Source organism: Medicago sativa, chromosome 7, assembly GCF_051527215.1.
Source record: "Medicago sativa cultivar Bolivia chromosome 7, Bolivia_mono, whole genome shotgun sequence".
Taxonomy (NCBI): Eukaryota; Viridiplantae; Streptophyta; class Magnoliopsida; order Fabales; family Fabaceae; genus Medicago; species Medicago sativa.
Genome location: NC_140755.1, coordinates 80458816 through 80480973, shown reverse-complemented (window position 1 = coordinate 80480973; position 22158 = coordinate 80458816). Strand labels below are relative to the sequence as shown.

At 32.7% G+C, this 22158-nt stretch overlaps 3 protein-coding genes across 7 annotated transcripts; 2 read left to right on the top strand and 1 right to left on the bottom strand.

Annotated features, from left to right (window-relative positions):
- Positions 1-152: 152 nt before the first annotated feature.
- LOC146909047 (uncharacterized) lies at positions 153-5184 on the bottom strand. 4 transcript variants are annotated; one of them, XM_085724711.1, is made up of 15 exons: positions 4700-5184; positions 4125-4207; positions 3990-4057; positions 3736-3905; positions 3583-3654; positions 3348-3491; positions 2432-2491; positions 2108-2241; positions 1941-2023; positions 1708-1849; positions 1458-1615; positions 1182-1302; positions 921-1091; positions 727-837; positions 153-622 (listed from the first exon to the last, which is right to left on the bottom strand). In XM_085724711.1, the coding sequence occupies exons 9-15, from the start codon at positions 1952-1954 to the stop codon at positions 440-442; spliced, it is 900 nt and encodes a 299-aa protein (XP_085580837.1). In that variant the 5' UTR covers positions 1955-2023; positions 2108-2241; positions 2432-2491; positions 3348-3491; positions 3583-3654; positions 3736-3905; positions 3990-4057; positions 4125-4207; positions 4700-5184; the 3' UTR covers positions 153-439. The 4 variants fall into 4 exon arrangements, with proteins under 4 accessions (XP_085580837.1, XP_085580836.1, XP_085580838.1 ...); XM_085724710.1 differs by having other exon boundaries at positions 3990-4207; positions 4700-4924; XM_085724712.1 differs by lacking the exon at positions 3348-3491 and having other exon boundaries at positions 4700-4924.
- Positions 5185-7116: 1932 nt separating this feature from the next.
- On the top strand, positions 7117-11145 carry LOC146909046 (RNA-binding (RRM/RBD/RNP motifs) family protein). Of its 2 annotated transcripts, none has more exons than XM_085723446.1 (8): positions 7117-7306; positions 7398-7495; positions 7580-7631; positions 7758-7828; positions 8125-8215; positions 8295-8370; positions 9089-9167; positions 10147-11145. In XM_085723446.1, the coding sequence occupies exons 1-8, from the start codon at positions 7162-7164 to the stop codon at positions 10873-10875; spliced, it is 1341 nt and encodes a 446-aa protein (XP_085579572.1). In that variant the 5' UTR covers positions 7117-7161; the 3' UTR covers positions 10876-11145. The 2 variants fall into 2 exon arrangements, with proteins under 2 accessions (XP_085579572.1, XP_085579571.1); XM_085723445.1 differs by having other exon boundaries at positions 7565-7631.
- A 1199-nt stretch (positions 11146-12344) lies between these two features.
- LOC146909045 (peptidase M50B-like protein) lies at positions 12345-17532 on the top strand. Its single transcript, XM_085723444.1, has 11 exons — positions 12345-12480; positions 13381-13476; positions 14710-14794; positions 15345-15466; positions 15579-15603; positions 15693-15776; positions 15903-15932; positions 16031-16136; positions 16679-16743; positions 16831-16882; positions 17251-17532. Exons 1-9 carry the CDS (start codon positions 12391-12393, stop codon positions 16740-16742), a joined length of 702 nt encoding a protein of 233 aa, XP_085579570.1. The 5' UTR covers positions 12345-12390; the 3' UTR covers position 16743; positions 16831-16882; positions 17251-17532.
- The last annotated feature ends 4626 nt before the right edge of the window (positions 17533-22158 follow it).

Genomic DNA, 22158 nt, shown 5'->3' with positions numbered 1-22158 from the left:
TTAACTAGTCGATATACCCGTGCTGAGCACGGGTAGCGCGGCTGCGCCGCGCGGCAAAACTTGTGTCGTTGTGCGATTAGGTGTCATTCAACCTACATGTGATTGAACAATTTGACACAAACGGTTGAACAGATTCTTATAAGACACTAACATATATGAACATTCACACAAACATTATATAAGATTGATAATAGGTAATTGGTAGGAATGAGTTCAGTGGCATTCAACCAACATTCAAGTTCTGAAATAAGTACCATCATTGTCTTAGGAGATATTAGATATTATAATAAAGGGTAATCAAGTTCCATGAGGAGTTCCTCAAAACATTCAACCAACAAAAGTTCAAAGTTCAACTTAGTTTATAAATCAAAAAGAGGCATGACAGTTAGGTGACCAAAATCACGCTGCCAGGTTCTTCACACCATACAACATCAAAGATCTAGCGCTCGAGCTTTGGAGTTTTGGCATTCCTTGGAGGCTTTCGTTCTTTGGTAGTTGAACGCTGGGTAGGTTCCACATCTTGTGTAGCAGGTATGACTTTAGAATCAATGTCATCCACGGAGAGTCGTTTGCTTGGAGGAGTAGAAGTTACACTCAGATCATTTTCTCCACAAAGAGACTCCTACAAAAAATTACCATGGTATATTACTAAAATTGAAGATTTTGAGTAAAATGTGATATGAGGGGTAGAAATATGTATATGGTGTAGGGACTTAGAACAGCAACCATAGAAGTATCCTTTGACGACAACTCAAGAGAATTAAGTCCAACACTTTGGTTACTTGAAGTTCCTATATCAGCCATCTCAAGTCCAAGAGGTTGCTTACTTGAAGATGCCTGCATGTAAATGCAAAAGTTAACCTATACCTATATAGATTGAAACAGGGGAGACAATTGCAATTCCATTTATTAGATCCTACCTCCACCAATCCAAATTGTTTCTCCAGATTTGCCAGAAGTGTTTCACTCTCACTAACTTGGCTAACAGAGCATGGATTTCCTCCTGGCAGTGCTTTAACCTTAAAAACTTTCTTCCCGAATAGCAACTTATCAAGAGCTTTTGGGTAAGTTCGTGGATTGGTATGCCCAGCCTAGTTTATAAGAGCTAGAGAGTAAGCAGGTTTGACCAAAACACAAAAATGTATGATACTAACAATAAAGCAAAATAATGGACAACTCACCCTAATCATCTTTTGCCTCAAATCTGCAGCAGAAATTTTCAAGATGGAAGCAGATAATTCATCCCATAACAGTAGTCTAACTTTTTCACCTTTATGTTCAGCAGTGACTTCAACCTTGTATCTTATATCACAAAAATTTGATGGTAAGAAAGTTATTATATGGTTAGAATGTAGAAAATGATACCATATGTTCTTCATAAAAGTGAATTGACAGTGCATTGTGGAGAATTTAAAGGATATTACATACATTGAGACAGATACGACAACACATTATACCTTGGGCATGGCCGATCATTTTTACGTCCATTATTACACATGTACTTTTCACCTTCGATGTGAACACTTTTAGTGCAGTGGTGACATCCATCATAAGTCCAACCATGTCTGGTAGCATTTAGTTTTTTGATTTCAGCAACAGTGACACATGATAACTCCTAAAATCAATTGGTTATAATGGTGTGATGAAACAAAGTTGGTTATGTTATTTATATTGCTTCCTTCTGTTAACCAATAGAAGAAAAAGTACCTGGGTAATATCTGAGATCTCATCAAGAGTCAGAAATTTGTCATTAGCCATAATATCAGTGTTTTGTGAAAATTGTGATCCCTGACTGAGCTGGGAAGCAGTTTGAGAAGCACAAATAGAATCTGATGGGAGATCTTTAAACCTATGTCAAGATATGCAAAAATCAATCAACAAATGACTTCACAAATAATCTTCATCAATTAGAAAACAAAATTTTTTTTTTGAAAACAAACCTCTGTTTGAACATCTAGTAAAGGTGGATTGAATATATCTTGAGTTCCATCCCAAGTATTTGTAAAACAGAGTGGGTAATTTCCTGCAAATAATGGATATTTTAAAAGACATTAGTTCCTTTAACAAAGAAAGACAATATTGATAGTAAAATTAAAAGTGTGGGTACCTGCTTCCTGTTTAACCCTTGCATGTTTGACAACAATAACATATGGTTGAGGTTGAGTTCCATCAAATTTGGAGAAGGCATCAGCACACAGTTTGGCATGATCATCCCACAAACAACAATGAAGAATATTGCCACTAAATTAGGACAGAAATTAAGAAACAACAGTGTAAAAAAATTAGTTAATTATATTGAAGCTGGACCCATGCTTTGTGGTAGAAACCATGCTTTGTGCTTTGTGCTTTTCACTTGTTAGAGAATATAGTAATTTGTTAACTATAATAATAATATAATAATAATAATAAAAAAGAACGAAGAACAATATACCCAGATTATTCTTGTTAATCATCTTCATTTGGCTATCTTGTTTGCTGGTAATCAACTTTCCTGCATAAGAAAACAAAATCATTGTTAGAGAAATATAGTTGAGTACACTAATATGGTTCATATGTTAATCTACTTCATTTGGCTATCTTATTTGTCATTGTTATAAAAACAATATAGTTTACTATTATTTCCACCATCCTATTTATACCTAGCAAGAACAATATATATTAGCTAGTGTAAAACGTAGAAATGTGTTAACATAACATAAAATTTTAATTAATTAGTAGAACTTAATCATACAAACTTGCCATAAATGAGTAGGCAGTTTTAGTACAAACAGTGCAACATATAAATGAAAATAGTACAGATAATATAATATAATATAATATAATTTAAAGAAACAATTGCCATACTATTAACTAACTTCTATTCTGCTATGCTATTTCCTGAAATTGTCAAAGTCGAAAAGTTTGAATTTCAAATTATCAAACTGAAAAATAGGCTTCCCCCCAAACAGAATTGAAATTCAAATGAAATGATAGAAGGTAAAATAGGCAATAGAGGTAAATAAAAACATAGATTTTTGCTGAACCAAAATATGACATCTATTGCACATAATTGACCAAGATATCATTTTTGATTCACCAGGATAGATTTGTTCATTCGAGCATAAATGTCTCAGTTGAGGTTTAAACAAAATACTGAATATTCAAGTACACCAAAGTATCAGCAGAAGTTAGTAATCATCAGAAGGAATTGTTCCAAAATACAAATGTTGAACATAGTTCGGTTAATTCCAAAAAAGAGGCATCATAGGTTGGGCATGAAGATCAAACATAACAGCTTATTGAAATGATGTAACAACAAACATATAGCGCTCCAGCTTTGGAGTCTTTGCATTCTTTGGATTCTTTACCAGTTTAGTTGTTGACAGTTGAGTTGGCTGAACTTCTATTGGAGTTGAAGGTATGATTTCAACATCAAGGTGATCTAAGTAAAGTCTTTTGGCTGCTGGAGTTTTCTAAGTTACATTGGGATCATATTCACCACAAAGCGACTCCTATGATATAAGCAATGATTTATCATCATATATTGCAAGCTGTTACATTCAACATATAGACTATAAATCTGAATATAATCAAGTTACTTACAACAGGATCCATTGATGTGTCCTTGATTTCTGAAATGATCTCAAGTCCAAGAGGTTCTTTACTTGAAGATGTCTGTATTTTAAATTTATGAGATTAAAGGTAATTATATAGATAAAGAGTAATGTGATTGTAGAGTTGACCCATATACAATACCTCTAACAAACCAAACTGTGTTTCTAACTTCTTCAGAAGAAGCTCACTATCACTGATTTTTTTACAAAGGATGGATTTCCACCTGGATGTGCTTTCACATGAAAAACCTTATTTTCACACAACAATTGATCAAGTAATTTCGGGTATTTCCGTGGATTGGTATGAGCAGCCTACATTATCAGAGCAACCATATAGTTTAAAATTGAGTGAAATCAAAAGTGGGTGGCAGGAAATTAACGCAAAGGACCACAAACCTTAATCATATGTGCCCTCAAATCAGCAGCATATATCTTCAAGATCTCAGCACATTGTGCATCTCAGCCTACATTTTCGGGTATTTCTCATTTGTACAATTTGGACAATTTGAGTTTTGATATAAAGCTTCATACCTTGGCAATGGCTTTTCATGGACATGATCACTCGTACACTTTAACTTGCCACCGTCCATCCTGACACTAAAAACACATCTAAACTAAAAACAAACAAATGAAGAGGACGAGTTAATAAAGGTTCCATCTAATGAAATGATATGAACAAACAAAAAAAAACACGGTTTTGGTAATAAAAATGCAGCAACATATGAAGAAAAACACATCCATTAAATGAATGTAAACATATCAAAACTTCAAACCAACAAATCTTGCAGACGAGTTGATAATGGTTCCATCTAATGGAATGACCTAAACCCAAAAAAATTGATTTTTGGCATAAAAATATAGCTACATTAAAACACGAGACATTAAAACAAACACCTTGCATGCGAAATTTTATACAGTTTGATGAAAAACATTTAAAAACTTTGCAAAAATTCAAACCATATCAAAACTGATAATCACGTGGATTTCTCCTTATTTTACATTTCAAAACTGAGAAACAACAGATTATGCATGAGAAATCAATCATATTCCAATCGAAAGACAGCAAAAAAAAATCGAAATACATACAAATTGAAACACATACTAACCTGTATTCGATTTGTGGAGATAATTAACATTGAGATATTTCTGACCAGAAGTTTAATGGGAGAAATGAAAGAAATTTTTGGTTGAGGTTTTGAGATGAAAGAAGCGCGCAGGAGGGAGAGAGAAGAGGATAGATGATAGCTTTGTTTTGGTTGGAAAGGGTGAGAGAAAAAAGGAATCTGTTTTTGAATTAAAGTGATGACAATTTTTTGAATTAAAGTGGTTATGTCATCTATTTGTACTTGCAGTAATGAAATAGATGCTTTCCCTGATATATTTTCGTGCTTGTACCATATTTACCCTTTATTTAATTGAATCAACAGTGTAATGAAAAGGGCAGAAAAGGCACATTGTGGTAATAAACTCAGGAGCCTCCCATTTCAAAATTTGTTACCATCTTACCCTTCAACAAAGTGAAAAAACTGTGCAGTAAAAAAATTAGTGCCAAGGACAGTTGTGAAATTTTGATAGGCATTTGTTTTCTCATATAGTTAATAGATAGATAGATTGATAAAAAACATGTTTATAATATTTTATGAATATTATAAAACAACCTATAAAACGGAACAATTATTAAAATGGAACAATTATATTTTTTTTTTGGTGGCCGGGGTTTGAAACCCGGACCTTGCATATATTATTATGCATTGTCCATACCAACTGAGTTAAGCTCACGAGGACAGAACAATTATATTTACCAAAACAATTAATAAACTATAAAAAAAATGAAATTGTAATCATTATCTGTTTCGCTTTTTTGTCCTTTTTCCATTTATTAAAAAAACCTAAAATAATTGTAAATAATAATTTTTTTTAACAAAGTAAATAATAAATTTTAAAAGGAAAAAATGTATTTATTGTAATCATTATCTGTTTAGCTTTTTTGTCCCTTTCCCATTTATAGAAAAAACTAAAATAATTGTAAATAATAAATTTTTTTGAACAAAGTAAATAATAAATTTTAAAAAGAAAAAATGTATTTTATCCTTTTGTAGAAAAATGACATTGACTGTTGACATAAAAAATGATTTATGGGAAATACACGGAAATGTATAGTAAAGTTGTTAGAATTGAAGACCAAAAAAAAAAAAGTTGTTAGAATTGAGATTTTGCTGTAGATCGAAAATCTTCGATCTGAAGCGACGATAATACGCCGAGACGTTTACTTCCGTGACTAGTAAAACGAAGGTAGGCTATTTCCCACTTCGAAATACGCTTGCAAAATCAGAGTAAGATAAAAACGAGAAATACAATACAAGACGAATATACACAATAAAAATAAACAAAGTCTTTATTATTATTCATAGAAGTTACAAAGGGATAATGATACAAATCGGTCGGAGAGACCCATAATCTTACAAGAAAAACCAAGCGAGGAAGAACCCCATGTCAAAAGACAAGAAAGAGGGGAAACAGAACGAGATTCCCGCTTAGCAGAAACATTACATGGGATCCCAGAACCAAGCGGAGGAAAGCCGCACCCAACAAATCCTCGAACAAACCACGCCGAAGGAACGACTGCATAAAGGTAAGACTGGTGTTATATTAAAATCAAAGTATTCTACTCAAATAATATTAAATATTATAAAGTGCATAAATTTCTGAAAGTTTAAAATCTTAAAAACAAACTTATAACAACCAAATCTCAAATCTTAGGGGGTGTATTTGATTAGGATTATAAGATATTTTAAAAGACTTTTTTATCATGAAAAAGTCTTGTGGTATTTAATCAAGACCCTTTGCAACTTAAAAAAAGTCTTATGATATTCAATCAAGACTCTTTGTTATTTAAAAAAAGTTTAATGGTATTCAATTAAGACTTCTCATCACTTAAAAAAAAATCTTGTGGTATTCAAAATCATTCAAATTTCAAAGGATTGTTTGATAAATTGAATTTTGATGGATTTTGTAGGAATTTTTTTTTTTGGGTACAGGGATTTTGTAGGATTTTGTAGCGAAATTTTATCATGAAACATGAGATTTATCAGGATTCTTATTTCTTTTAAGATTTTATTATCTCTCTTCGCTTCTCTTTATCACTCTCTCTCTCTTCCCTTCCCTCTCATCCCTCCTCTCTCTTTCTCCTCTCTCTATCTTTTGAAATTGTGAAAGAGAGTGTGTTATAATCATTTTTTTTCTTCAACGAGTACTTAAAATTCATAAAATCTTTTGAAATCCATCAAATTATTTCAAATCCTTTAAAATCTTATGAATTAAATCCACTGAAATCCAAATTGTAAATATGGATAGTCTTTTAAAATTATCAAAGTTATTAAAATCTTGAAAAGTATTTTAAAATCCTCAAGATTTTTTTAGATAAAAATTGTTTTTTAAAATCTTAATCCAATACACCCCTTAAACATATACGAGTCAATTTGTGGTATCTTAAATATAAAACAAGTTTTGGGTAGAAACTTTTACCCACACAAAAAGGCGAAATTGAAGTTAGACCAGAAACCTAACAATGAGTGCAAGGTCGAGAAACTTGAACTCTGTTTTCTACTCCAATGCCTATCATCCCATTCAAGCTGGAAGCATTGATGGCACCGATATTGTTCCTCACGATAATGCCATTTTTCGTGCTCAACTTTGTTCCTCTATTGGCCTCTGTCAGTATTATATTCTATTCTATTCAATTCTCCATTTTCTTTTTTCTTTCAATTTTCATCCATTTTTAATTTCTAAAATTTAATTTTGTAGATGACCCATTTGGTGATCCTAAGGCCACTGGTGACCCTTATTGTACCCTTTTTGTGGGTCGTCTTTCTCGACTCACCACTGAAGAAACTATCCGAAAGGTAATATTTTTCTCCCTTTTAGAGTTCAAGTTCAAATATATATGATACTCTCATTTTTGTGATGTGTAGGTTTTATCTTTTCAGGTTATGAGTGAGTTTGGTCAGGTGAAGAACCTGCGCTTGGTGAGGGACATTGGTAAATTTCTTTGATCTATCTTAATTTTGTGTGTTTGGAAATTTTGTGTGTTTGTTATTATGAATGATATGTGTTTTTATCATTCTGTGGGATTCAATTTTTTATGTTTGATTTATTTATTTGCAGTGACTGGAGCTTCTCGTGGTTATGCTTTTGTTGAATTTGAAACTGAAAGAGAGATGCGGCGAGCATATATGGTGATGCAATTTGTTTCAACTTTGTTTAATTTTTATCTTAAATAAAAGAATCAAGCTTAATTACATGAAATTTTAAAACCCCAACAAGCCTTTATGCTAACACACAATTCTACTTGAAGACACCAATCATCTATATCATTCGAATACTTCACTTTTGACAAAAGTGAAGTGAATTTACAGCCGCAACTTCACTTTTGACATAGCCACGGGCAAATCAATTCATGTTGGCTTGTAATATATACCTTTTTAATGAGATGGTAACATTGCTAATATTTATCGAACTTTATCATTTGCAGGATGCTCACCATTTGATTGTTGATGATTGTGAAATCATAGTTGATTATAATAGACAGCAGCTGATGCCTGGATGGATTCCGAGAAGATTAGGTTAGTTGAAGTGACTCATTCTTGATGTTACAATTATAACCATTCAGCCTGAGTGATTAGCTTCTGTTTTCTATTACAGGTGGTGGTCTTAGTGGTAATAAGGAATCAGGACAACTTCGTTTTGGTGGAAGAGAAAAACCATTTCGTGCACCCTTGTATGTTTACTTTCTCTCATACATGCAACTATATTTCCCCCTATTTCTATAGCTTCCCTTATTTATTATTTATCCGATAGCCTAATTTTTAAAGACTTCTGATGCCCTCTAGTGTGGTAAATTCGAAATGAATACTCGTTTTAGCCTAGTTGATCTATAATGAATTGGTCAATAGTGACTGAAATGTAAAAGGGAAGAATGATAAGATGAGTGAGATTGAAATGACCTGTTGAAAAAATGGTTTATATAACTACAACATGTGTATTGAAGGTTACAGTGCCCTAGGATGATTTGATGTCTCAATATGGTGGAAGCTATGAATTTAAGAACCAAAAAAACTTATGCGTATAACAATTCTTTATTGAAGAGGTTTTGGAAAGGATTTAAAGGATATGCATTATCAATGTAAAAACAGTTTTACATTGCCGTCCAGTGAAAATCCACGATTTTGCCACATCACTCAACTCTTGTATGGTTATTTTGAAATTGATTGTTGACATGGAAGAATGGTAGTCTAGTCTCTCATTGGATGTCAGTGAAAACAGTGTTACACTGACAGCGTACACCCTTTAAACTCTGAAAAAGGTTAAAACTAGTTTTTGTATTGTAGCCTTTGCAAGAAATGGCATATCTCCATTTGATTTGTGAGTCATGGACTTACAGAGTGTTACAGTTTTACGGTTTTATTGATTATGTATTTTCTCTACTATTTAACCAGGAAACCAATTCCTTATGAGGAGTTGAAGAAGCTTGGTATCCCACCTCCACCTGAGGGAAGTTACATGTCACGTTTTCAGGTATTGTTATTTTTCCTTTTGACTTTAAGCAGGTGTTTTTTTTTAGTTACTGATTGAATATTTAAGATAACAATACAATATATGATTTTGTATATTGTCTAACATTGTTAGCGGTTGGTAATGGCACGTGTTTTAGGGTGGCATTTAGTATGGGAAAGGGAAAGAGTTTCCCATCATGGGAAAGCTAATTTTGACCATTAAATTAACTAAAGAACATAGTTTTATAATAGACCCTCAACACCAAAATTTTTCTCTCTCCTTCATGACTCATCCAACCACCACCAGCTGTGTTTATTACAAGTTCTGACCAACCATGGCTACCCTTCCAAGAGCTTGAATCACACATTTCTACATCATTCATTGGTTTTGCTTAAGCGGGTTAATGTAAATATGGGTCGGGTTATGGAGTTGGGTTTGTGTTGAAGAGGTGATTTATGGTGATGAGAAGAAGATGAAGTTGAGTTTGACCAAAGTATTCGGAATGTATTTTGTTAAAAAAAAAAAAGTATTAGGAATGCATTGGTGTCTTTGACTCACTAAAATTTTGCTCTGTACATGAACCTGGTAAAACTATGTCACCCAAAGCTTAGCATTTATTTCATGTCACGCGTTACTAAAAAAAGTAAGAGTAAATTAAGTTAGCTTTTAAGACATATCAGATTTAGAGATGAAGTGATTCCACCATGGAAAAGATTTAAAGATGTGAAAACTGACATATAAAATCTGAGGAAGAAGGTATAATGGTGGTGGGTGCAAGGAGGAAGATGAGATGTAGAGGGTGGATGGTTGGATTTGGTGTTGATGGTATATGATAAAACTATGTTCTTTAGTAAATCTGATGGTCAAAATTAGCTTTCCCATGGTGGGAAACTCTTAACCTTTCCCATGCTAAATGCCATCGTGTTTTAGACCAGGATATTGGAATTTACAATTTTCTTGTATTTATTTTTTTATTGAAATTTTTTCATACATTGTACAGGTTCCATCCCCTCCTAGAAGAGACACCAACCTCTCAGACAAGGATGAAGACTCTGATAGAAGAGGTTCTAGTGATAGGAACATGACAAAAAAGACTAAGATGGAGGAAGAGCACTACAAAACGAGTTCAAGTCACCGAGGAGACTACTCACGTGGAAGGAGTTCTTCGGAGAGGAGTGATCATTACCATGACCGAAGCTCGTTGGAGAGGACTGATCGTGACCGTTACCATGACAGGAGCTCTTCAGAGAGGAGTGACCGTTACCATGAGAGGAGCTCAGCTGAGAAGGCTGATCGTGATCGTTACCATGACAGGAGCTCTTCAGAGAGAAGTGACCGTTACCGTGACAAGAGCACTTCAGAGAGGAGTGATCGTTACCAAGAGAGGAGCTCAGCTGAGAAGCATGACAGGAGCTCTTCAGAGAGAAGTGACCGTTACCATGACAAGAGCACTTCGGAGAGGAGTGATCGTTACCAAGAGAGGAGCTTAGCTGAGAAAACTGATCGTGATCATGACCGTGACAGGAGCTCTTCAGAGAGGAGTGACCGTTACCATGACAGGCGCTCTTCAGAGAGGAGTGGTCGTTACCAAGACAGGAGCTCAACTGAGAGAGAACATCGTAATAGGAGTTCAACCAAATCGGATAAACATTCACGTAAAAGAAAAGAAAGAGACGAATCCTCGCGTAGGCGGGAAAAATTTAGTCGGTATTCTCCTGCTGAGGACTAAGGTCTACAACATATTATCACTCCTCTATTGTGCCTTTCTGACCATCCAGAAAGATTTCACGTTGAAAATGATGACGGTAAATGCATAGGTTCAATGATCATGGTTTTGGTTTTTATATTTAGTGCGGTTTTATATGAAGAGCACTTGATCTTTATACCAAACATGTGTGATGTAGTTAGACAAGTCATAGGGAGCAGTATAACTGTAACTATATTTTGAATTGTCGGGTTCCGTGAGCTATATTATGCAAAGCATAATCATTTTTGTTTCTTTTTCTGTTTTACATTATTTTCGCTAGATGAAAGTAAGGGGATGAAAGAAAAAAATGAATAAAAATGTTAGATTTATAAATTGGAGAAAAATAATTTTCCGACCAATTTTCCAAATCAGCGTAAACATTGGACAATGGTCCATGGGATAGATTGGATATGTTGTATGGACTATGGGCACGAGTGTGATACGACACGATTTTGATACGGTAATAAAATTTTATAATTTTTTTATATTAATAATTTTAAAGAAATAAGCATTGATAATTTAGTTTTAATGTATAATTTCAAATTACAAACGATACATGTTAAAAAAAATGTAGAGTTTTTGTCTAAATTAAATTATTTTATTGCTACAACAATAAAATTCACAGAGGAACGTACACGAGACTTTAGTTGTTTTTTTTTCCTTCTTTCAATATGTAAAAACAATGTAATCTGTCTATAAACAATACCTCTTTATATAGTTTTTTTTTCTCTCTCTTTCTTTCAATAGATAAAAACTTAAATGATATTTTTTTTTTGAAGGAAAAACTTAAATGATATTTAAAATTGTGTTTCTTAAATGGTTAATAAACTAATGCATATTGTTATATTCATTAATCATCAACTTTAACCATATATTGAAACTACTTATTGTCAAATTTAATGTCAAGATTGTTTAAAAATATATTTCATTAATCAAAATACATTTACCTTTTTCAATTAACACAATTTATCCTTACAACCGGTATTAATGTGAATCGAATATTCTTTACACACAACTTCATAAACTAATCCTTGAGCTGATTAAATCTGCAATGGACAAAGAAATTTAACACCAAAGTTGGATTGAAATCCAATACTTCTGTTTAAACCGAAAGAGATCCGTTATCGTGTCATCCAATTAATTTTGTGTGAAATTCTGAATTTTTCTTGATACTTGTGGAACTGAAAAACATGTTGATTGGTTAATTTGATTTGACTTTATTACTACGCGTTGATGACAAAGCCTTACCCAATTCATACAGTATAAGAATTTTTTTGACTGGATCCAGTATCAGAAACAAAATATACTTTACTCTATTTGAATTTTCCTTTTCTTATAAGCAATTTTTTTTTTCTTTCCTTCCTTGCAACTTTCTCTCACCTTTTCCACCCACCCTAAACCAAAAAAACCGCTCCTTTTTATTTACCAACAGCAAAAAAAAAAAAAACATCATTCTTCATTTGTTTGAATTTTGTTGAGTTTAAGGAGACTGTAGCAATGCCAAACTGGGAGCTTAAGAACTGTTGTGATCACGACCAGAAACTCTTCATTGCTTTTGTTGGTGTCTACACCGTTGTCATCCTCCTCGTACCCCTCTCTCTCTCTCTCTCTCTAAACCCATTTTTCTTAATTGTTGAGGATTTAGTTTATATTTTACTCTAATTGATGTTTAATTTATAATTAATGTTCATATTTTATGTTGTTATAATGATGCTTTACTTTATTTGATTTCTTTTATAACTTCATGATAGTAGAAAAGAGCTTATGAATTTGGAATGTCACAAATAATGTTGCTCTATTGATTTGTTTTTTGGTTTGTTTGTTGTGAATTTTGATTGCTCATTTGCAATTAAAATCAAGGACCGAGATTCCATGCAGTCATTGACTGCACGCATTCGCGCAGTTAGTGATTGCATGCTCATATGGTCAAGATCGGACGGTCCAGATCTTAAACTTCGTAGTTTTAGTTTTTGTAGAAAATTAAAATTTGTTTGAGATTGGACCGTCTGGTCTTGATCAGATTGTCATGCAGTCACTAATTGCTTGAATGTATGCAGTCATGAGAGTGCCACGCGATTGAATAGCTTAGAGGTTTATGAATTGTTTTTCACTGTTGTATGAATCAAATCTCAGATTAGTTGTGACTGGATCAAAGTTTGGTAGATAGATCAATTGGGTGACCTAATCAGAATAAATCCTAAATACTACCTGAATGTGTGAACTCAACAACCAGGTTGACTTCACATTTGACAATTGAATTTTTCAAAACAAGGTCCTTACCTTAGTCTTTTATCATATACTATTGATTTATGTGCTACATTGAATTTGGATTGTTGTTAAAACAGTGAGGTTGGAGATATTTATCTAGACTTAATAACCTTAGATATTTATGTGATGTATTTTTTTTGTTTTTTGGTACAATGTCATGTGTCTCAGTGGCTGTACAACTGATCTTGTTATGCTAATACTTTGTTGTGGTGATTACAGCTATGGAGGACTTTTCTGCTTACACCTTTTAAGCTCATCACTGTGTTTCTTCATGAAGCGAGTCATGCAATTGCCTGTTTGCTCACTTGTGGCAAGGTAAAACTTTAAACGTAGGAGCTTAATAGTATTTACTGATACAATTATACAACTCTTGATGAATTTTTCCTCTATAACATGTTTCATGTTTTAGCTTGTATTCTATTCCCTGAAGAACATGAACATACAGATATATATATATATATATATATATATATATATATATATATATATATATATATATATATATATGTAATTGCTTTCAATATCATATTTCAAAACCGCAGAGAATTTCTGGGACCAAAGTGGCTCTTATTGCTGTTATTTATAAGCAACTATGTGACCAACCATTGTTCACTAGCAACTTATCTATTGGTCTAATTTATTTTGTTGCATTTTATACACGGATGATGGATTTTTTCTTCACCAACTAAAAATTATTAGCAGGGCATGGTCTGATTTAAGATTGTAAAGTTAGTTAACCGGTGAGTTGCTTATGACGGAGAGTACCAGGGTTTTGCCTTAATGATCTTAGTGATTGTCTGCTATACATTTGTGTCAGACTCAAACTTTGAAAGGTAGGGGTTATAGAACTATTCTTGGATGTAATGACTTACGCTCTTTTGAAGCTATTGGAAGTTTTGATTTGACAACGAGGGACAGGAGAGCACAATTCTGATTTTCTTAATATTGTTCCTTGACATCAAAATGAATTATATGAACAGATAAAGGGGGAAAAACACAAAAAAGGAACCTGTTTGTATTCCATGACAGTACTACAAGTTCTTTTATGATTGTCTTGCCTTCATACTCTTAGGAACTATGCCTTGTAAACATGCAAGAATCTTTTTTGTATAAAAAATAATCGCTGTATTTTTAATTAATTTGTGGTAATTACAGCAATATCAATTTCACTATCCAGCTTACAAATTATGGATTCATAGATTCAAGGAAAAGTTATGTTATTTTAGTTGTTGTAAGTTAAGATGTTGAATAACTTATTCATATCAAGTCAATACTTCTGAATCCTGAATTCCAAATGCATCAGTGCTGCATGTTTCAATAGAGTGAAGTTTTTATTTTTTTTAATGGCAATAAAGTGAAGTTGTGTAATATATTCTTACCAATACATTCTGCTTCATGTTAGCATTATGTGGTTTTCTGCTGCTGGCCGGGCCTCATCAGCCTTATTTTATTAAAACTGAAAAGTTTCATGTTTGATTCTGCTGTAAGTTTTTTTGTCCATATTTATTTCCAATGCATGCTGAATCATTGTTACTTTGATGCCAATAGGTGGAGGGAATTCAGGTTCATGCAAACGAGGGAGGGGTAACACAGACGCGTGGTGGCATATACTGGTTGATCTTGCCTGCTGGATGTAATGCATTTTTCTCCAATAGTTTTCAGTTCGCATATTAACTCTGAGTTAGGCTATATCATTTTTTCAAATGCCACTTCAAGTAGCGTTAGAGCTCATAATATATCATTTTTCTCCTGATTATTTTAATTGTAAAATTTGAGTATTAATTAAAAATAATTTTTTATCTCATTATATTTTGTATTTATCAGTTCACTCATTAATTTTACCAAACACTTCAAATTCAATCTGTCAACGTATCCTTTATCTGCTAACTTATCCGATACTTTTTACCAAATAGAGACTAAATCTTCTGAAGCCAATTTTGAAATGGGGCTTTATGCATAAGCCTTTTGATACTAACAACACCACAAGTTGCACTGCTATGGCTTTGATGTTAAATTACGTACATCCTAAGTTCCCGCCAATAATGAGGTTTATAAATATATCAATGCTATAAACCTTGAATGGAAACACAGACACCCAAACCTTAAAAGCAAGCATATGATTTGAGATTGATAAGAGCACTTTTCAATTGTATTTACCATTTTTCTGATTGGTTTTTCTCCAGATCTTGGTTCATCATTTTGGGGAATGGCTTTGATTCTTGCTTCTACAAATATTCTTACTGCAAGGATTGCTGCTGGTTGCTTTCTTGCTGCTCTGGTTATTGTGCTCTTTGTGGCTAAAAATGTAAGATATTATACATGCAGAAATGAAATTGTTTGTATCAAATCTTTTGAAGATATTTGTTTTTGACTTTTCTCCCTTTTTCTGTCTCGCTAACATACCCTTATCCAAAAAGTGGACGCTGCGGGGACTCTGTATCGGTGAGCAATTTTACAATCTTCTGAAATAAAAAGGAAAGACGATATCATTAGGGTTTCTCACATTATGCTTCTTGATCAATGAATATCAGGGTTTATTGTTTTTATTGCTGTGATTTGGCTTCTGCAAGAGAAGACGAAAGTCCATATCCTTCGCTATGTCATTCTCTTCATCGGTATGTTCCTGTCCTCTTCACGTGTTCTTCAAATATTTTGAACCTGTCCCTGGTTGGTATATGTGTCATTTCTTTGAAATGTATGGATAACTAATAAGTAATAACTAATTATGATTTGATTTTCAGGAGTTATGAACAGTTTGTTTTCAGTTTATGGTATGCTTTCAACCACTTTTTATACGTTTCATTTTCAATTTGGATAACAACTCTATTGACACCACTTATATCATTTGATTGAATTTTGTATGGTGTAGATATTTATGATGATTTAATATCTAGAAGAGTCAACTCTAGTGATGCTGAGAAGTTTGCAGAAGTCTGCCCTTGCCCTTGTAATGGTTTTGGGTGGGGAGTTATTTGGTGAGTTTTTTCTTATGGAAACATACTTCGATACAAAAAAGTCCTTTTGGACCAACAGTTACCGGTTTTATAGGATTGAAATTTGGAATTTTTTAATACAAGTTATCCTATAATAAATAAAGCCCACTATTTTTTATGCTCGTTTTAATTGTCATCTTGTTGTTTACTGAAAGTTTTGAATTTTCTTTACAAAAATAGATTATTGGGATTGTAATAGTACTGTTTTTCTAACATCTGCAAAGTTATTGTAGGCATCGTTAATTGCTAATTTTTTCTTATGAATTACCCACTTTCTTATTTGGTGGGAAGAGAGGGATTACAGGAAGTGAATTCACAAAATAAATAGGATAGGACAGTGGATGATTAATAAGGAAAAAGGTAGTAATTAATGATGCTTATCATCTTTAACATTGGAGATGAAGAAAATACGATAACGGTAATAGTATAGCCATAGGGGGTAAAGTGAGATAGTTAGCATGCACTGTTTTTGTTTTTTACTATTCATCATTGACATTCCTTTCTATAATGTATTCCACTTTTAGGGGAATGATATCGTTCGCATTTCTTTGCGCATCTTTGTACCTTGGACTGGTCATATTATCATGAGGTAACTAAATATACGATTTCTATTACATTATTTCTATACAAATCTTTCCATAACCACTTGGGTTGAAAATGTCTTGATTGATCACAGATAACCATTCGGTGTAAAGAATGTAAAGGCGTTGACATTTGTAGTCTGAAAAGTGAGTGCTTCCTTTTTCTCCTATCTAAATCTAAATATTATCACATTATGCACACTGGAAAATTTCTATACTGAATCAAAGCTCATTCTACATCCCATCATAATCGCCTTCTCCAATAATCAAATTACTTTCATGAAATCCGAGAGCTCAATTTTCTCTTTTCAATTTTCTCTTTTACAATGTTCATATTAATCTTTTACTAAGAGCATTTAACTGTCCAGTTATTATTGATGACGAGTTGACGTTTTTTGGTATATTCATTTCATAATAGAGTATATTAACAATGTGAATAAAAGTACCATTATTTTATCAAAAAAACACATAAAAAAATATTTATTCTTATTATCTTCTGTGATTTACATTTACAGATTGAGAAATCGGTATCCAAGCTGTTTGTTGCCGGCAAGATATCGACTCTGTTCTATTTTGGATGCTTTGTATACTGATTTTTTGTTTTAGACATACATTTTTTTTCAATTGCTGGGAGTTTGCTCTCTCCATATTACTCCCATAGCATCATTCTTTGCAGCCTATATTTTGGGTTGCTCGGTATATGATTGCTTTTGTATATGAAACTGGCTCATGCGTCGGATTATTGATGCTAATTTTTACTTAGTGAAATACAACTGAGTACTTCGAGACTTGTTTCAGAGTGAGGAGGATGGATGAGAATCTATGATCTTGTTGGAGTGTTATTGAGAAAAAAGAGAGGTAGGGGATGGATGAGTCGTCCTAAATTGTGATATGCAATATTCATTAAGTTGCAGCGACAGGCAATGATGTATTGATATGTCGAAGAAGTAGGAACGACACCCACCAGAGTTGGTCTCTGGACCAATACATTGATAGATAAAACCTAAATTATTATCAAAATTGATAGGTTTCTTGCTCAATATTCAGCTCCTCATACGCTTCATTCTAGTTATAGCCAAAGAGGTTCTTCTATGAATGCAATTTTTTTGATAGAATGGTTTTGAATATTGAATCATATTCACATAGAAGAAGCTATCAAGTTCCTACAAAACCTTCCAGCATTCAAGTAATTAGATGACCGAATACTGGAAGCCTTTGAGGGAACATGAAAAGTTCCTCAAACAATCTTAGTTTATGTATTTCTCATCATATGTTAGCAAAGAAATATATAGTTAGGCTTATATTTATACACATGCATGGTTGCCCCTTGCTATGAGATAGAGGTAAAACGAATATTTGGTCATATCATATTTGCTCCAACATTAGTTATTCGGTTCTCTTTGTCTCGGTTTGCTTTGTTTTTTCTTTTCTTCCATACTTTATTGTGATACGGCTAATCTTGGTGACTGTGTATATAGAAAGAGTAAGAATGTATATAGAATGAAGGAATAAATACAAAGGTCCAAATCTTTTTGGACACTGTTTGCTTGATTAGGATTGAATATTAATCAAAAGTAGCTTGCTTGTAACTTGGTTCTGTTGATTTAGAGAGAGGAAATACCGAAGGCAGCCGATTAATAGCCCGTTTGTTATAGTTTTTTTTTTAAAAAAAAAATCACTTTTTTTAAAAAATAATCATTTTTAAGAGTTTTACATCCGTTTGTTACAACTTTTTTTAAAAAAAATCTAAAAACAACTACAAATTAGAAGCGCTTCTCGAAAAATAGATTTTTTTTAGAGGAGAGAGAAAATATGGTTTAAAAGATTGAACTAATTCTCTAACGAAAAATCCCGTTTATATAGGTGTATTCAAACAAACTAAATTATTTTTAAAAAAAAATGATATTTATTACGGTAAACAAATGCAAAATAGATTCTGATTTTTCATAAAATCTCTAAAATATAATCTCTAAATTATTTTATGTTAAAATCATTTTTATTTTAATCCGTAACAAACGGACCCTAATATGCATATAATCGAGCTTAAATTACTTTTAATCAAAAGTGGGCTAAATGGCAAAAGTTATGGTGCATAAGGAAATCTTTATGCACTGTGCATAAACAATTCACATTCATCAGATCTAGAGTGTACACGTGTAATAATCATAGGCTTCTTCTCCTCTCATCTCACTCCATCTCCAAATTGCTGCACCTATCGTATTGAAACCATCACCACCCTTTACTCCGTTTGAAGAAGGAATTGAAGTCAAATAAAATTGACTAGGAAAAAAAGCATTATCAGACACGAAGGAACGAACATAGGGAGTAGTTGAAGGAGAGAAGATCGATCGATCAAGAATCAAGATGGAAGATGAAAACAGTTACGGTGGAAGTAGCGGTGGTGCAAACTTGGAGACATCAAAGGCAGAGAGATCGGTGTGGCTTATGAAGTGTCTTGTTGCTGTTGCTAAATCATGGCAGAATCATCCACCTTCTCAACCTCTTTCTAAAGTCGTTTACTTACTGAAAATGATTAATAACAATAAAACCAAATTAAATAGTTGAAAATCTATATTCCTGATTGATTGATTAATTAATTAGGTATACAACAAATCGACCTATCCATATGTTTTTGATTTTTGATTGTCATATGCAGCCTCCTAGATCAAAGAAAATCATTAAGTACATCTAATGATTTTGGAGTACAACTCACATAAACCTTTTCCACAGCAAAATGGTTTTGAAGTACAACTCACAGAAATCATACCCAATAGAAAAACCATTAGACAATTATTTTGGTTTCTCATAGAAGACTATCAAAACCATTAAACCATAATTATCGTTTTAGTAATAATTTCAGTGTATAACATCTTAATCATTATTTAAAACCATGTAACAATATTAATTTCATTAAAAACCATTACACAATTATCTTGGTTTCACATACAAGACTATCAAAATCATTAAATCATACTTATGGTTTCAGTAATCCATAAGACCAACCATTAAAATGACTAAGAGATGCAATTTGATGTGAATATTACTAGTTTGGTGAAAGTTAAAAAAATTCCCAATATGGTGTAAATGAACATTTAATTCACATAAAAGCTCCAAAATCATGGACTCATTTTCACTAAGTTATTCTAACAAGAATTCAACTTAATCATACAATTCTAGATAGCAAACTTGTTTAATTAAGTGCTAGGTGTACCACAAAAATGGAGCCAGGAACAGAGGAAACCCTGCCATAAAAAAAGTCATCTGCAAGTTCCTAGTAACATTCAGAAATTATAACGGCTTGAATTCTCTCTATTTACAAACAGCCGTAACTATATTATGACAACAAAAAGCTAATATAAAAACATGGATTTGTTGAAGGTGTCATCTACCTATGCCATAATTTCCTACTAACGCGTGTGATGCTCTGTTTTGATTTGTTTGCTTTCTTCACATGTTTTTCTTTGGGGTGTAGGAAGTAATTCTGTTGGGCTAAGTGCATAATGTGCTGGACTAATGCAGGCTTATGCATGGTGCATAAACCCGGGCTAAATAGGTCAACCCACGTATCAATCCTAAATCAACGGAGCCCTCTATATAAGCTTTTGATTAAGATTGAATATTAATCAAAAGTAGTTTGAGTTAGATTTATTTAGTATTTTTTTTAGAGGTGTTGAGTTAATGAATGTAGTGCTATATGGGATGTTCAAGTTGAAAAGGTAAAAATGAGCGATGCGTGGATGTAGCATCCATTTAAGAATGCTTTTATGTAGGTTATTTTTTATTTTTTGGCAAAATAGGTTGGATATGTTGGTTGACTTATTTAGTCAACTTTTTTTTTTGGTGAGATGAGTTGAGATTTCCACCTCCAACCCATCTCTACTTGCCTTGCATAATCCATAAAAGGGTCGAGAATTGTGGGTATTTAATTTAAAAAGTTACAAGATGAAGTTTATGTTGTCTTCGAAGAATAGTAGATGAAGTCTAAGTTGTCTTTGATGAATTGTTGCCAAAATAGGTTGGATATATGGGTTGACCTATTTAGCCCACTTTTTTTTTGGTGGGATGAGCTGAGATTTCCAACCCTCCAATCCATCTTGACATGCCTTGCATACTCCATAAAAAGGCCGAGAATTGTGACCCTCCAATCCATTTTGACTTGTCTTGCATACTCCATAAAAAGGTCGAGAATTGTGAGTATGTTATTTAAAAAGTTATAAGATGAAATCTATGTTGTCTTCGAAGAATTGTAGGTGAAGTGTACAATGTCTTTAACGAATCGTTGTCAAAACAGGTTGGATATGTGGGTTGACCTATTTCCCATAAAAAAATGTGGGTTGACCTATTTAGCCCACTTTTTTTGATGGGTTGACCTTGCCTTGCATAATCCATAAAAGGGTAGATAATTGTGGATACATAATTTAAAGGGAAATGCTAGGGCACTTGTTTAGAAGTCATTTTTTTTTTTTTTTGGAAATTGTGTATTCAACACATTGAAACTTAAAAAAAGAACTTTTTTTGCATAAAATTTATAAATCATTTTTTTTTTGAATCCTTAACAAGCACCCTTAGGACAATTGTTAACTATAAATTTTCGACAAAAGAGAAAAGCTATAAAGTGAAGTCTATGTTGTCTTTGAAGAATTGTAGGTAATTTACTCAATAATCAATAATAATTAACTATTTGAGTAAATATACAAGTAGTACCCACAAGCTGGTTTTTACCCTACTTGCATATTTAGTAATGTTGGCTAATTTTCAATGGTTGATAGGTAAATTACCGCAATTTTTCATAGACAACCAAGACACAAATTACAATAACAAAAAATTTCGTTGATTTTGGTTTTAAATTTTGTTTTTGATCTCTTTTATAATTGAGGCTAAAGGAGTAATATGTGAAACTTGAAAAGACAATTACTATATAATATGACTATATAAGAATTTTTGTAAGTGGGATCAAAGTCAAGACATTGTCAAAATATGTATAGTTGATTCAATTATTAACTTATATGGCAGCATTGGTGATATATATTATATAGTATTTGTATGTGGCGCTTTGGATGGATAACTTATTCTGCATGGAAAGAGTCGTTGCATGCATGCATCTCCAAAGAGGTTGATATGCAATATGATGCTGTTTTTATGAGAAAATGGCACGTTTTTGAGTACCAGAAGAATGTCAACGCACTAACATCATTTTTGGCAATCACATTGAAACCCATGGGCAGAATTTAGTAAAGTAAAATAGAAAGATCCTTCAAACACATAAAATGCAAACACAATCTGTTCTCCACCGAATCTTAATTAATTAGTAGCTTATCAAGCATGTATTTTAAAGCAACAGGCTCAAGGATGGAGTAATTATGATTATAATATTTTATTTTTGCTTTTTAAATTTGTTTTCACGAAGAAATAAGGTTCAAGAA